We start from the raw sequence: 14,213 nt of genomic DNA, 5'->3' as shown, positions 1-14,213 counted from the left end.
AAAATGTGTGTTTTTTTCATTAACTGCTTTGTGAAGACCTGCAGACACAACCATCTACCATCCAGTGGTTTTCTGTTGGACCTACATAAGGTTTAGCCGAGTTAAAGCAGCTCTGTACCTAACACAAATTCAGCTTGAAGATTGAACAAAAAGAAGAGACAAAAGGTTCTAAAAGTGACAATTGTAATATTTGTGTAAGCAAGCCACATTACAGACCTTTAGGAGGGTTTCCGTTAAGTAACTTTCAATCAAACTCATTGTCTTAACAGTGTATCAGTGCTAGAAGTTTCTCCGTTTAAAGTTTGAGACCACATAAAATGAGTCAAAAGTTTGATGTGAAGACTTATGACTCGGTAAGGTGTTTTAATGAAAATGCATTATTGTCACTGTAAAGCTAGGGTGTAAAAAGTATACGGTTTTTGATGTCAATAATGAGTACACATCACACGATTGTAAAAGCGTGTTTTATTCATTACATCACATCTCTATACATGATCAGATCTTTCGTTCTTTCATGCGGACTCTTCATAATACAACCTTCACATACTGTATTCTGCTTATATGCATTTTATAAAGTAGTATAGCCTTGTACAACACTGCTTAAAACAGTAGTATGCTACATTGTCATATAATCATGACATAAACTGATTTTATTCTTAAATTTTCAATTCAACAAAGTTTGTTTTATGTTAAAAAAATATTTCCACTGGCAGCCAAAAGTAACCAAACGATCCGCAAAGAAGATCTTGGTTGATTTTTGAATCACTCATCGTACTGGAAATGTAAGGTCACGTGCATTGCATTGTGGGATGCAGTGTTTTAGAAATCATCTGGTATTACATAAATACAAAAAGTCATAATTGAAGGAAATTGTGCTCATGTGTTCTGTGAAGAGAGCAGAATGATTTGGGCCGGTTTCCCTGACAAGGATCAGCTTGAGCCAAGACTAGGCCTTAGTTCAATATTAAATATTAAAAAAACATACAGTCTTGAGACGACACAAACACAGATTATATTTTGAGATATCATATTGATCATCATTTATGACATGTCAGTGTAAATTGTCAGTCTGGGAAACATCTGTCTTCACAGCTACTGCAGGTCCCATTGAGTTTGCAGTGATTCACAAGAGAAATAATAAAACGCTTGCGAGCTTGTAAAGTGTTTGAGGTTCGAGCGTCATTTGTTAGGAGATCCCAGTCAACCGTTCCATTGACTGTAAAGATGGCTATTTTGACACTTTTCTCTGTTTCATCGCTGCATTGATTTTAAAGTGATAGTTCACCCAAATATGAAAACTCTGTCATTTCAAACATGACTTTCTTTCTTCTGCAGAACACAAAAGCAGATGTTTTGAAGAAAGTTGGTAACCGAACCGCGCCGGCACCCATTAGTCACAAGTTAACAACATCTTCTTAAATATCATCTTTTATTTTCTGCGGAAGAAAGAAAGTCGTACATTCTGGAGAAATGGCCAAACAATGCCTTGCACTTCTCTGTGCTGCCTGAAGGGGGTCATAAATAATAGACTTGATTTGTCTTCATGGGGCTGCTGGGCATCATTTAGCTCATATGTTGCTTTGCTTTGTTCATTCGTGCAATAAAACTGTTTAATTCTTAATGCTGGGCTCGTTTCCACATCAGTACTTAAACATCTTCAACTTTTCTCTTAAAAATGTAATTCTTATTTTTAGGATGTGTAGGGGGTCAGAATGGTGATATTACTAAATGTGAACGCAAGCCCACTCAGAATAAATATAAATGGATGTAATGCATGTCATATGTAATATGTATTCATACAAGTTAAAATAACACCAATGGTCTCCGTGATTAATACAAGAACCCATCTTTGAGTCAAGTGCGCTCCACGTGTCCTTCAAAAGGTGTTTGATTTATGAGAATACTGCCAGTAGATAACAAGAAGAGGACAGTTCTGAATGATAACAACAATAGGAAAAGATAAGAATCGTCCTTATTCACAAGAAAGATCGGTTTGTAATGTACTGTGTGTTTGTTTGATTTGACTCATTATACTGGCACTTTAAAAACAATGTGGCGTTTGTTGGAGATTGTTGGTCAGTGTGAAATCCCTGTTGGCGTTCCACATTGGCTCAATATCAATGAGAATTCAGACCGTTGGTGTTTGTCGGATCCGTGTGAATTCCCCTTTACAGTGTTGCGTGTTGTTTGAAGATCTGAAATGATCTGGTCCTGTGTGGCAGTGCTGCTCTCAGTCGTGTTTTATGCATAGAACGTGTCCACTTTCACTGCGTGACAGAACATAGTCATGGAGAACACCAGACCCAGAATCTGCAAACAAACACACACGTCAGGTATGAAAGATACATGTAAACAATCCAAATCATTCACGCATGAGCGGTTAATACCTGTGTTAGAGCCAAACACAGTGCAAAGATCCACAGAGCCACCAGATTGTCATGCAGCCAGCCCTTTACCCGCTCATAGCACGGCTGTCAACACACAAATGCACATTTCATGTTTTCGCATGTAAACAGAACACGTGGTGGCGTTCATGGTTCTGTGGAAAAACTGAAAATCAATCGATAGCTCACGAGGCACAGTATGTAGTTTAAAACCCATTTACAAAAGTGTTTGAATATAATGTGTTAGACAAGTTCCACTGTGACAGCAATGTGATTGAAGCTTTCAGATTATACAGAGACCGAAGCTTCCCGTACAAATCACTTATATTAAACTTCAAGTTCTAATCTATTTTCTAAATATACTGTATACTGTAAGTAAACTATGTCGTTTTGGCCATAAGCCCAGATGTAGTATGACTTATCATCATCATTTGTTTCTTTAAAAAATCTAAACGTGTTTTAGCGATCATCAAACACGCATTTTGTCCCCTGGGTAACACGTGAAAAGCTTCTAAAGGGCGTCACTGAACGGAAAAATGTGATATTTGGCACAACTGTTGTATTTCTTACAGCGGTCCACCAGGTGCCAGGATTCTCCAGGCCGCAGTTATCGCTGTACTCCAGACAACACGAGTCCGGCACTCGAGAGGCATTGTACACATGAAACCAATCTGTGTGATTAGTCACTCCACAGCAGCGAAACTACAAACACAAACACACTTCAGCTTCAAAACAGACCAACAAATATCACAATTCTTGCCTCGGATGTATTGAAGCATAATGCAGGCCTACTGTTTACCGATCGGACCAAAAGTGCACGACTGAATAAAAAGCACTTACATCCGTTTGGACGATACTCCAGGCATTGGTCAGGCCGATGTTTCCTTCCGTTCCAAAGAGCTGCAGACCTTCCTTCAGATCACTCTGAGCATACAGATCAATCTAGAGCACACAGGGACCGAAAGGTCATTCATCTGTCATGCAGGCTACATACAGGATATATTTTGATAGATCTTGAGAAGGTGTTGACGTGTTTACCACCGCAAACATCTAATAACATTCTGTTTCAGCAGCATAGACAGAAAAACAAATGTCCACAGTGAGTGAAAGTACGTCAAATAGCGTTTTACGCCAATCTTGGTTTACGCTCGTAAAAAACAATGTCATAGAAGAACCATTGTTGGATAGGGTCAATTAATGTTCTTTATGAAAACAAGTCGATTCAATGACGGCAAAGGTTTTCTGGAGAATCAAAAAAGGTTCTTCTATTAAAAAAAACTTTGTTCAACCTTTATTTTAGTGTTCAAATGTATAAAATGACATTTTGCATCAAAAACTGAAATAGTTGTTAAAGGGCTGCGATGAGCTCAGAGATGTTGTTAAAAATACACTTCAGTTGTTTGTTAGAATTATGGGTTTTTTTCAGATGGATGTGAAGCGCTCAGAGGGGACATAAGATAAGTCATAAGTCAGCTTCTGAACAGACGTCTCATGTTTGTCTCTCTGATATCTGACAAGGTCAAAATGAGTCGGCCAACAGCATATTAAAATGACTGATTTATTCAAGAGATCACTGAAAATGTAGCTATACATTAACACGACCAGAAATTGTTTAATGTGACACTTTTAGCCCTAAATATCCTGAATCTCGGATGTAATGACTTGATGCCTTCAGACATGATTCGGTCCATTATGTTTTGCTAAAGACTTTGTTAAAATAACAGAATCTCTGGCTGTTCTGTAACATTACATTTCCTTGTACGTAGAAGTCTACAGTATACAGTAGATGTCATGAATGACATGCAGATGCTAAAACACAGCAACGTGTACAAGCGTAAATGACATTCACATAACTGGCCTCATTCTGAAAATGACATTTCTTGTGAAATCAATCTTCCATTCATGATTCATTGCAGCGGTTTACATAAAGGGTTACAGGGGAATGAATTTTGCTGGCGTTCTATGAATGATGCACAACATGAGCGCAGGAGTGTTAATGTGACTGAGCTCATGAATGAACAAAGATGTGCTTGTGTGAAGCTGGCCCAGAGGAACGTGTGCGTGTGCTGATGAGGAGCAGTTTTTCTTCTTTAAGCATTGTGAAGTCATGTATAATGTATGATGGACTCATCCTTCTGCAGCTGCTGCTCAGTCAGCACGTGTAGCATTCTACACCAGAAGGACATCCACAATCTCCACGAGAACAGAAGCTGTGCTGTTTATCTGCTATAGTCTGAACTCCAAGAATTGTCTCACAATACATGCACATACATGTATCTCCATGTTCTGTCTGCGTTTCAGCATTTTAAAGACATCTAGTGTTCCTACTGTATGCACAGGGATGTTTATAAGACGACATTTAATTTTGATTGTAAATGTTTGTTTTTGTTCTATTGTAATGTGTTATTAGTATCCGTTGTGTATTTAGAGTTTGTTCAATCTCTAAATGAAAGTAATTTGTACGTTGGGTGTCTGGTTGGTTTTGTCATATACAGGTTTTGATCCACATGAGGGTGAATGAACGATGACATCCCTTCAAACTACGAGGACCGATCGCAGCTATATATAACATGCGGCTCGTCCTCAATTTTATGGTGTCCAATAAACTGCACTACATTTAGGCAAACAGAGATTTGCGGCGTTGTTTTCGCTTCACATTGAGAAAACTAGCATGAATGATATAAACAGAGCGTTCACGCTCTTTGCTACAGAAGAAGCTGAACCGCACGTTCGTCATCAGTTAGACGAGCAATGAATTGAAATATTGAAATATTTAACCACGCAAATGGAGAGAAATAGGAAATCTGGAACTGATACTGTGTACAGTACATAATGTCATTCAGTGTTTAATGAACGGGTCTACTGCACGTGCGAGGACTTCCGCGAAGAGCTTTGAGAAGTGAATGTGCATTAAATAAGCATCACGTCAGGGTTCAGAACAGCTCTAAACACTGCTCATGACAGACAGCGTGCCAAACACCACGGCATTTCAAAAACACATTATCTGCCTCCACGTCCTCTCCTTTATACATCACCAGGAAAAACCTTCTACATTATTCCTTCCATAACAAGATGTAATCATAATCATAAATAATAAATGGCTTTAGGTGCTGAGAGGACATGGTATACTGCGCTTCTCCACTGTTCCATCAGTATGTTCTGCATAGTGCGTGTTGTGCAGTGGACGTATACTACATTTGCCGTGTTTCATTGTCAAGTGACCTGTTGTTTGCTGATCTGTGAACACTGGCTTTCTTTTTGGATTGATTTGTCATTTGAATACGAGCTCTCTGTGCCCCGATACAGAGGCTGGAATCCTTCAAAAACAGTCATTGTAAATGAGATAAATTGGCATTTAATTTAATAGAATATACTGTGACAAGGTGCGTGGAGAGGAGGACTTTGAACTGAACGGCCCTTCATTGTGATGCTTTCGAAGATGGTGGCCCCTGTATTGGCTTATATTAGCTGTTTTTTTATTGTGGTATTGTCGCAGTGACCTTTGAAAGTGTTTTTGACCCAAAGGGTGTCATGCTGCCATATGTGCTTTCTGGAGAACAGTCAAGATGAGCTTTGGCCGTGATACAAGAAGTTAAATCAAAATACCATCTGTCTCAAAGTGTCCTTCAGTATAAAACCAATGACCTTTCCATTCAGTGACCCAATCAGAGGATGGCACATTCACATTTAGGCATTGGGCAGACGCTCATAGTGCTTTCCGTTCAGACATGTCTTTATCTTTATGTGCGTTCCCTGAGATCAAACCCATGACTTCTGTGATTCTAGTGCAATGCTATTACAGTTGAGCTACAGGAACAATCAATATTTTGCATTCAAGATTTTCATTTCAGTTTCATCTCTACAAGCCTCGAATCATTTCCTATATGGTTTATCCTACATGTTTACCAGGAATCACAGTCATGTTTGAACCTTGTTCATGGACACAAAACCACTGAGACATTCTGATGCTCTTGTTGAAGATGGACAGATTTTGTACTTGCCTGATCTTGACAGGCAAAGAAGAGAATGATGAACAGGATCTCCAGTAACAGAAGCAGGAACAACAGGATGAAGAACTGCAGAGAAACGACAACAGACAGCAGGTGAGGATACACGTGATATATAGCACACGAGCACGTTTCATCAGCCGTCGTGGAAACGTAATGAGCCTCTGAGAGGACCCTCTCATATCTTAAAATCAAATACATAATGAAATAAAACGGACCAGAGCATCACTGTGATTTACCCACAATGCACCTGCCTTTCATGATTCTGTTTAAACGATTCATGGCTCCTCTGTCCCACTATAATTTCATGTTTAATGATGGCCTTGGTGTGTCATTGATCTAGTAATATCCCTGATGTGACTCGATAAAGCTCTCAAGCTACTGTTCATCACCTGATGTAATCATATTCATTCATCCAAAACCTCCAGTTCTGAACAGATCTACAAGAGAGGAGACTAAACACACACACACACACACGTGCGCAAGGAAAAGAGTGAGAAGACATCTGAACCCTTTTAAGAATCCAGCTGATAGAGCTCTGCACCTGTGACCTTCAGAAGAGCTTCACACGGCTCCTCCAGACAGAAACCAGACAGATGAGACCAAGGCATTGCTGGTGTTATTGTGTCAAGCAACTGATGGACGCTAACATGAGGACTGTTTTCGTTTGATTTACTTCCACCTCACAGCAGTCGAGGTCAATGTGGGCTCTTCTTGGCTGGTGTGATGTCATGGCTAAAACGCACAGATGAGATCTGCACGCTGATAATGCTAATCGTGACTTTTTGTCTATGTGTGAGTTTTGTCACGGGATGGAACTGTACAGTTCATCAGGGAAGGTCCATTACATGTTCATGTTTGGGTGAACTGCTCATTTACGTCTGTTCACTTCAGTCTGGCTTTAATCTTGCACTCTGAATAAAAATCATCTTTTCAGTCAGTAACAATGATACTTTTGTTCTATTTTTGATGTTTCAGAACTCTTATGATAGCCAGGAGGAGATTTGCAGGGAGGGTGGAATCATAATGAGCAGCCTAAAGTTAGCATATTCAGTCCCCTATTCCACCTTAAAACAGAAATGGATGGGGATCAGCAAATGCCTACATGTTGTTTCATTTAAAGGCTTGTGCAAACATTGGTCCTTTAAAGAGAGAAAATTGATTGAAAACTGGACATTTATGAAACGGTGAATTAGCATGATTGGTTATTAGTGAAATTATGTCACTAGTCATTTTTTATTAAAAGTGACAGAAAATGGGTTGCCCCTTGCTTACTAGACACAAAGATGTGTTTATGGTTCAGGACAGATTGGCCTGTTTTTTAAAGAATGAGAATATAGCACTGGAAGTATGAAGCATAGAGTGGCAAGTACTGTACGTGGACACAAACAAGACTATTGAGAAAAGATATCGCTCGTAACAGAACTTTCTTTGTTATTCTTACTTAGGGTTATTCTTCACTTCACATACAGAAAAAGTAGATGCGAAGGATGATTTTATGTAGAAAACAGTAAAAAAACGTTTTTCTTTTGCTTGCTTTTCACGAGCAGGGTCACATTTTGTGATGAACAACATTCTATATTGGGAAATGAGTTAAAGATAGAAGTCGTTCTGGTGTGAATGGCACAGAAAGGCTAATTTAGTAAGTTACACTGTACTTGTATATGTGTAATGACAATAAAGTTGAATCTAATCTAATCTAAATTTGTTTTCTGAGCTTTTTAATTGTTACATTACATTTGTTTGAATGTTGTCAGTAGTTTTTATTGACAAATATTAATAATTAGACTTCTGTTAAGAGGGCTTTCCCCTCGCCAGAGCCCACAATACATACATACTGTACATACATATTGTGTGGATATCAAAATATAAAATAAATGGCCTGATAAAAGATAATATTGTGTATATATATATATCCAAGGGGGCTTGGAACTTTAATTGAATACCCCTGCTATGTTTCTGAGTATACGCAAACCCTTGGATCGAACCCATAACCTTGGCGTTGCTAGCGCCATGCTCTAACAGGAAGGTGAGATCTCATGCGTGTGGTTTTTTATGGGTAAGGTTTGGTTGCAGCAAAGCTTGAACTATTTTAGTAAATTATTACAAACATTACTTCCTGATCATCACAATAACTGAACATTTGAATCCCTGTCCTAATGCCGTTGCTGTCACTTTTGATCAATACGCCACAGGAGGTTAAAGAGCAGTTTACGTGTTTCTTTCCAGCAACATTTTGTTTTCATGCGGGTTGAAAGTCTGTTAACATCCTGATAGGAATCACTAGTGCTCTAAATATATGTTTTGTATAGACGGCACAGGACCTTAAAATGGAGCGCTCTAAAGGGAGGGTGGAAGTCTACGCTCAATGATAGCATGTTGTTACTAACTATTACTAGCCGAAATTGCCTACCCAACCTTTTGGCTCCTAACCAGAACGTTCAGTGTCTGGAGCCTTATTATTGCTAAATAGAAATTCTAATGACGTCTGCATGTATTGTGTGCACTTCCCAGTGGCTGTAACAGGCTGGGAGACCAGTTTAAGCCAGAATACCAGCGTAGGCTGTTTCATTTTCCGGAGGGTTGTGTATCTAAAGCATTTTTAGATGTTAGTGTTCTACTTGAACTACTAAAAGCACTCTCACAGTGAGTCACAGGAAGGTACAGTATGCATCTACAACTGTATACTGCATGAGAGAAATAAAACTAGTGTCCATACTGAGGTCATCACTATATTCTTATGACAAAAATAGCTGCTTAAAGAGTAAACATCATCATAAGAGAATATTTGATCACAATTCTTCTCCCCCAGACATTGGCAACAGGCAATGATAGTCTCTGTGACTCCAGCCCAACTCAAGAGCGTAAATCCTTCGCTTACATAATCATAAGACTTACCGCACTTCTCTAATGGTGCTATACTGGAAATATCACAGCTGTTCAGGGAAAGAGCTAAAATCACCCCTGTAATGGTCTGAAAACAATGATAAGAGCCTGGATCAGCAGCTGCACAATGTATTCACGGCCTGAATTAAATCTGCATTGTATATTAAGGCATTTAAAAAGAGCTCAACAAATACTTAAATGATATCTCTCAGAGATAACCTTAAAGTTAATAGCATACGTGGGCTTCATTTTATGTTTTCTGTAATATTTCCTGAAACATTCTGTTGAGTTGTAATGTCTTATTTTGTTCATTTCTTATTTTGGGCAGTTATTACAACACATTAATTTAGTAGACTTTTATTTTGAAAGGCTTCCACCTGGGGAGAGGAAGGCCTTGTGACTAAAAGGGAAGTGAGGCGAGGAGAGAAGACGTGTGCTATGCTCTGGAGGATGACCTGAAGGAGGCCCATGTCCACATATGGTTCTTATTGCTTGAATTTATTGGTTATAATACTGACTGATGTTTTCAAGAGACCGATTGGGTTACTGTGTATTTTTCACACTGGATTGTTTTTCTATTGCAGGTTGATTTTGCGCACTTTATCATGTTTAGATTCTAAATGTTAACTCTTTAAATACACTTTTCACTTTAACAAGGTTAACTTGAGTTTCAGAATTCCTCCACTTCACCGTAATGATATTATCACAATATCAGTTTAAATGGGCATTTTGTTTCCTTTAATGAACCAATAATTGATTTGAATAATCATAATAATAGTTCATCCTTTTTTGGCCAACAAATTTAAAAGTTTATTACTGGAAAGAATGTGTCTCATACTGTAGGGCTTACTCACTGGGAAACTGCTGACATCAGACTTATGATCATTTCATTTATTGTTTCAAATGACAAAATTACCACTTTCTCAAAACAAACACTTGACAGTTCAAAAAGAGGTAATGAAGTGGAATGATTTATTTAGCTTAGAATAGTTGAAAATCAGTGTATGCAGCATGACATGCACATTCAGGCATTAAAAGACCACTGTGAAAAAGCAGATCGAAACCAAAACCATTAAATCAACGTTACAAATGCTTGATTTGTCAATGTCAACTGCATTCACCTTTGCACTCCCAGTTAATGCTGAAAAAATGACGACATTTCAACAAACCACCGTTATAGCGATCAGTGTTTGCTTTAGTTGGACTCTTGACTTTCATGAATTAACTCTCTTTCAGATCTTACAAAAGTGATCATGCAACGCAGAACAGACCAATCCAAAAAATGTGTTATCCATTAATGTGATTTGTAGATTGACTTGAGGGTGAGTAAATCATAACATCATTTTCATTTTTCATCGGGATCCCTTAAATAAAGTGTTTGCTTAAGTTCCCGGCTATCAAACTCTGTATCATAATTGTGAGTGAAAGCATTTTCCTGCTGCAGTCATGTTTCTCCGACATTTCAAAGCTTTGTCATGATTCTGCATCTTCTGGTCATGTTTGTGTGAGAGACAGACTTGTCATTGTTGTTTCGGTGTGCTCGGGTCTCCTCTTTGTCCCCGCCCCCTTGTTTCCTCATTAATGATTGTTAATGATTTCATGCCCCGCACCTTTTCCCCTCTTGATTTGGTTCCCTTTATTATCCCCTTGTGTCTTCTGTCCTGCGCAAGTTCGTTTAGGTCTGTTTGGTGTCGACCTCGTCTGCACTTGGGTTCTCTGTCCGTGCCACATCACTACAAGCTTACTACTGCTCTACCATATACCATCTGCACTGACTGATTTATAACATATTTAATGACAACAAATGAATCTAACCTTGTGTTTTGTCTCCAAACAGAATGTTTAGTTTTTTTAAAACATTAGTGGGTATTTTTTGTAGTGCACTTACTTCACAGTTGTATAAATGAACTACACTTACACTCAGGAGTAACGGACGATTCTCTTTGACCGCACCCACACACCCCAGACAGCCAATCACCATGATGATGGTGCCGACGGCGATGAGGAGATTGGCAGCAGAAAGTGACGGCAGTGAGGATGAGAGGGTAGCAAAGTTTCCCTGGGTAATGGACAGCCAAACTCCAACTCCAAGTATCCCACAACCCCCGAGCTGCAAAAAAATGGATTTGATTAAAATAATGAATTCATGACTACTGCATGTGTTATAGGGCATATTTCTTACAATACCCCATTGAGACAGGCACTCATGTACTGTACAAAACTTTACTTCAGTTCATTAAAATGTTGCCTTCAACAAGACCGACAGACCAGTACCATAGAGGACAAACACAAGACATCCTTTCAACCTTTAAAGACTTCTGCTACACACATATTTAAACACAATCCATTCATACATTTTTCAAACAAACTCTCACAAAGAGAGATTTAAAGCTGATATTACATTCTAAACAATTAATCTGTTTTTACATTACAAATTTGATCTGATGAGTTGAGGATGTCTTCTCTGTTGTGGAATGCTAAGCGGCTTTAACTTTCATTTGGATCCTAATGATTTGAACAATCTTGTCTGAGAATTTCTGATGTTAAACCAGACTATACAGGACACAACATATTTCTGGAGGTATACCCTGTTAGGATCAGATTTTTAAGGGGATGTGTGGGTAAGCTTACATTCAAAAGGAGTTTCTCCATGATTTTAATTACATGAATATTGGCCATGAAGTAGCAATAGATCATGCACCACCCATAAAAGGTCAAACCTGTATGACTTTCTTTTGCCGAACACTAAAGAAGATATTTTGATCAATCCTGGATACCAAACAACAGCGGTACCCATTCGCTTGCGTTGGTTTTGTTTCCGTGCAACAGGAGTGAATGGCTACCTCCATTTTTCTTGTCTAAGGGTGGACGTGAAGTAAAGCTCTCACAGTTTGCTATACAAGCACATATCAACAGAACTTCTATAAACCTGATGTAAAATAGAAACAACAACACTCCTTGGCTTTTATGAAATGAACTGTAACCAACTCTTTCATGGGGCTTATTGATTTAAAAAATGTCTAGTGCAAACCATTTTTTTGGCAACAGCTACTGTATCACTGGTCACTTCAGTTTTCTTCTTCTTGTTTCATCTGTATCTTTTGCCTTTCTTTTACCATCCTAGTTTGAAACACAAAATGTACAGTTCATCAACGTTCCCGATTGTAGTTTACATTGTGAAACAGAGTGAGGTAAGATGCCAGTTTTCAACACGTTATTGCCTTGATTATCCATTAGTATCAGTCATGTCTTGTTTAGTTTGCTCTTCAGTTAGTCTGGACAGTAACACAGTGATCACAGTACATGGACTTATCATTCTGAAATACATGGATTTTGGTGTGACGGGTGATTTGGTGGTAAATGTGTATAGAGCAGATGAGATGATTTTAATTTGACAATAAAATCATAAGAGACGGTATACTCTTCCAATTCACGTTACAGCGGTTATTACACTTCCTGCAAATGCTCAGGGATATTGGACTGAACCAGAACTCCTGAGGCTTTTTACAAAGCAGTGTCTGAGTGTACGGTGTAGTTTCACAGCTTGGTTCGGCAACTTAAGTTCAAATGAAATTTGAAAAGATTGATTAGGTTTGAAGATTCTCTTCAAGCAATATATCAGTCATGCCTCTAGAGACAGACACAGCGGATTCCCCTCATGTTCTCCATAATGAGCTTCGGTTTCATCCTTCTGGGAGGAGATTTAAGGTCCCCAGTGCAGAATAAATAAGTTCAAGCACTTGCTTCTGCCTGTGGCTGTAAGATCTGAACAGAAAGAACTTTGATGTGTGCATGTGACCTTTGTAGCATGAATGTCAGTCCAATAAGAATTTCCCAGTGATGGGGAAAATCAAGTATAATCTTAATGAAATGGAAGCATTATATAGATTTTTCAATTAAATAACTTTGATTAGCTAGAGAACAAAGTGAAAATCGTGTTAAAATTCGGATTCTTTATGACATCTGGAAGAATAGATTATGGGTGGCAATGCCGGGCAAGCTAAACTTGGAGCACATTGTTTCCTGTTGTCATTAAGACAATTAATTCCTGTTTGCCCAGATGGCCATTTTTTTCTGAGACAGTCCTGTATTTCAGCTTTTCAGCTATTTTTAGTGTCTAGAAAAAATAATGCTCTTCTTTGATCAAATTGATGTATTGCTGGCAAAAAGAGAGAGTAACTACCAAGCTGTCACGAATGCCAGTGAAGAATCCTCTGTCGGCCACCGGAGGTCTCACTCTCCTGAGCATTAGCTTTGGCAAAGAACTACATTTCCCAAAAAGCCGCATGCTGGGACTGAGTACCGCACACCTGATCATCATCATCACCAGACTATTTAAACCCTACCTGCCCATGCACACATTGTGGAGTCTTGTTTGCCCTGCTACATTTATCCTTGTAGCGGTTACCTGTGTTTGAACCCTGCCTTGAAAAGAAAAGCATTACATCAGCAAATATAAATCTAATGCTCAATGCAAACCAGTAGGCATCTGGCACCGGAGAGATTGTTCAGAAGAATCAGAATCTGATGAAATGATCTCATCTCAGTCTTTTCTAGACAGTTTCTCAAGCCCCCACTCTTCTGATGTCATCTTGAGATTAGCCAACACCTTCAACATGTCTCTATATAATACCACCTGCTTCTTTGTTATACGTTTTCGGATTCTTCTCTGCTTGACGTGCAACTCCTTATCTGATGCAGCTCTCTCTGTCATACTTCCTAATACAACTGAGTAAATCATAATAAAACATTACTACAACAAGAACATTCTGTATTTTCTTTTCGTAAAGTCAAAATGCTTAAACATGCATTACTCAAAGGGTTATAATAGGTTTGGGTTAATATTTTAATGCAGTAAACATAGTATATAGTATTCCTTAGTCAAAGCTATAGGGGAGATAATGTGGGAGAATACAAACAAGGTAGGACAATTAGC

At 38.6% G+C, this 14,213-nt stretch overlaps 1 protein-coding gene across 2 annotated transcripts in view; it reads right to left on the bottom strand.

The window, feature by feature from the left end:
• Nucleotides 1–445: 445 nt before the first annotated feature.
• tspan4a (tetraspanin 4a) overlaps nt 446–14,213 on the bottom strand; it is a 28,219-nt gene continuing 14,451 nt past the window's right edge. For both annotated transcript variants that reach the window (XM_079465323.1, XM_079465322.1), the window contains 6 exons: nt 11,196–11,387; nt 6,386–6,460; nt 3,225–3,326; nt 2,955–3,086; nt 2,388–2,471; nt 446–2,310 (listed from right to left, as the gene is read on the bottom strand). In XM_079465323.1, the coding sequence (XP_079321449.1) occupies nt 2,242–2,310; nt 2,388–2,471; nt 2,955–3,086; nt 3,225–3,326; nt 6,386–6,460; nt 11,196–11,387 (654 nt within the window). In that variant the 3' untranslated portion in view covers nt 446–2,241. The remainder of the gene's footprint in view (nt 2,311–2,387; nt 2,472–2,954; nt 3,087–3,224; nt 3,327–6,385; nt 6,461–11,195; nt 11,388–14,213) is intronic.

The sequence above is a fragment of the Barbatula barbatula genome (genome assembly GCF_947034865.1).
Source record: "Barbatula barbatula genome assembly, chromosome: 10".
NCBI lineage: Eukaryota > Metazoa > Chordata > Actinopteri > Cypriniformes > Nemacheilidae > Barbatula > Barbatula barbatula.
The sequence above is the reverse complement of the archived record's forward strand: the minus strand, read 5'-3'. Positions and strand labels throughout refer to the sequence as shown.